At 63.5% G+C, this 1231-nt stretch overlaps 1 protein-coding gene across 1 annotated transcript in view; it reads right to left on the bottom strand.

Moving 5' to 3' along the window:
• Positions 1 to 819: 819 nt before the first annotated feature.
• Positions 820 to 1231, bottom strand: part of CHLNCDRAFT_132987 (hypothetical protein) — a gene marked incomplete at both ends in the record, with an annotated part of 6532 nt that continues 6120 nt past the window's right edge. Inside the window, 2 exons of the mRNA XM_005851638.1 lie at positions 820 to 888; positions 1014 to 1166. Coding sequence (XP_005851700.1) covers positions 820 to 888; positions 1014 to 1166 — 222 coding nt within the window. The remainder of the gene's footprint in view (positions 889 to 1013; positions 1167 to 1231) is intronic.

Raw genomic sequence — 1231 nt, 5'->3', positions numbered from 1 at the left:
TGGTGCCTCCTCCCCTTGCCGGCAGCGCAGGAAGCGTGAAGCGCACCAGGCGAGGCAGCGCCATCTCAACTTTGGGCCCCCACGTCACCATTGCCTTATCTCAAGGCAACAACAAGGGCCATTGTCAGCCCTTACAAGGAGATCCCTCAACATGGGCTTGCCGACATGGGGTTGTTGTAAGGGCTCCCCCATCGATCCCTCACCCCCTGACCGCGAGCTTGGAGCTCAACACCTATCAATTTGGCCGCACAGCAGACCGCAGGCTCCGCCGGGAGAAGCCTGCGGCGGTGCCCAGTGCAAGCGGCACAAGACGGGGAAGAAGCGGAGCTGGCAGGCAAGCGTAAACCCCATATCAGTCGAGCTTTCCTCAGGTCCAGCAGCCAGCCATCAGCGCCGCTGCATGCAGGCGCGGTGCGCCGCAGGAGGCCAGGCTGCGGGTGTCGCCGTGCCTGTTGGTCTCCCTGCAGTGCCAGCCTAGCGTGTGATGGCAACAACAGTATCCTCACATGTGTACACCTGCGCCACCAGCGGACTCTGCACCCGGGCTCGGATCCCTGTCCACTCAAGCCCCCATAGCTGCCATCCTAACTGGCCAGCGACTCGCCCGGCTCGGAGCCGGGTGGGCGCCCACCCTCCTGCCAACATCTAGTAGCACTCTTGTGACCGGTCCGTCGAACGCAGCCTGCTGCGGCAGCTACTGGAGCTTGCCACTTACAGCGCACCAGGGAGCAATAATCAGTCACAGTCGTCAACACAGAGCAAAGGTAGCAGTGCAGAAACTGCGCGGCGTGGCAGGTTCCTTCAACATTGGGGCGCGGGCTATGAGCTGAGCACAAGGGCGCTGGCTATCTTCCAGCCGCCGCCACTGTACACCAGAGTGTACTCCACCTGCAGCAACGATCAAAGGATGGGGTCAGAGCTGCCTGGTTGGTGCCAACACCTGGCACATGGTGGGCGCGAGCCGGGCCAACGACAGATACTGACCATGCATGTGCAGATGCACGCCCCAGCACCACAACACCACCCGCCTGGTACGTGGTCTTGTAGCTCTCCCCCTGCTCCCCATCGGCGCCCCACAGCTCCGCGGACTCATCCAAAGTGGCCAGCACAGAGACGTGGCCGCCGCCGTCGGCGGCGCTGAAGCTGCTGGCGTCCAGGGAATCAACCTGGAGAGGGGGGGGGGGGGGGGGGGGGGGGGGGGGCCCCGGGAAAGGGCTTTTTTTTAAAAGCA

Source organism: Chlorella variabilis, assembly GCF_000147415.1.
Source record: "Chlorella variabilis unplaced genomic scaffold CHLNCscaffold_1, whole genome shotgun sequence".
NCBI lineage: Eukaryota > Viridiplantae > Chlorophyta > Trebouxiophyceae > Chlorellales > Chlorellaceae > Chlorella > Chlorella variabilis.
The sequence above is the reverse complement of the archived record's forward strand: the minus strand, read 5'-3'. Positions and strand labels throughout refer to the sequence as shown.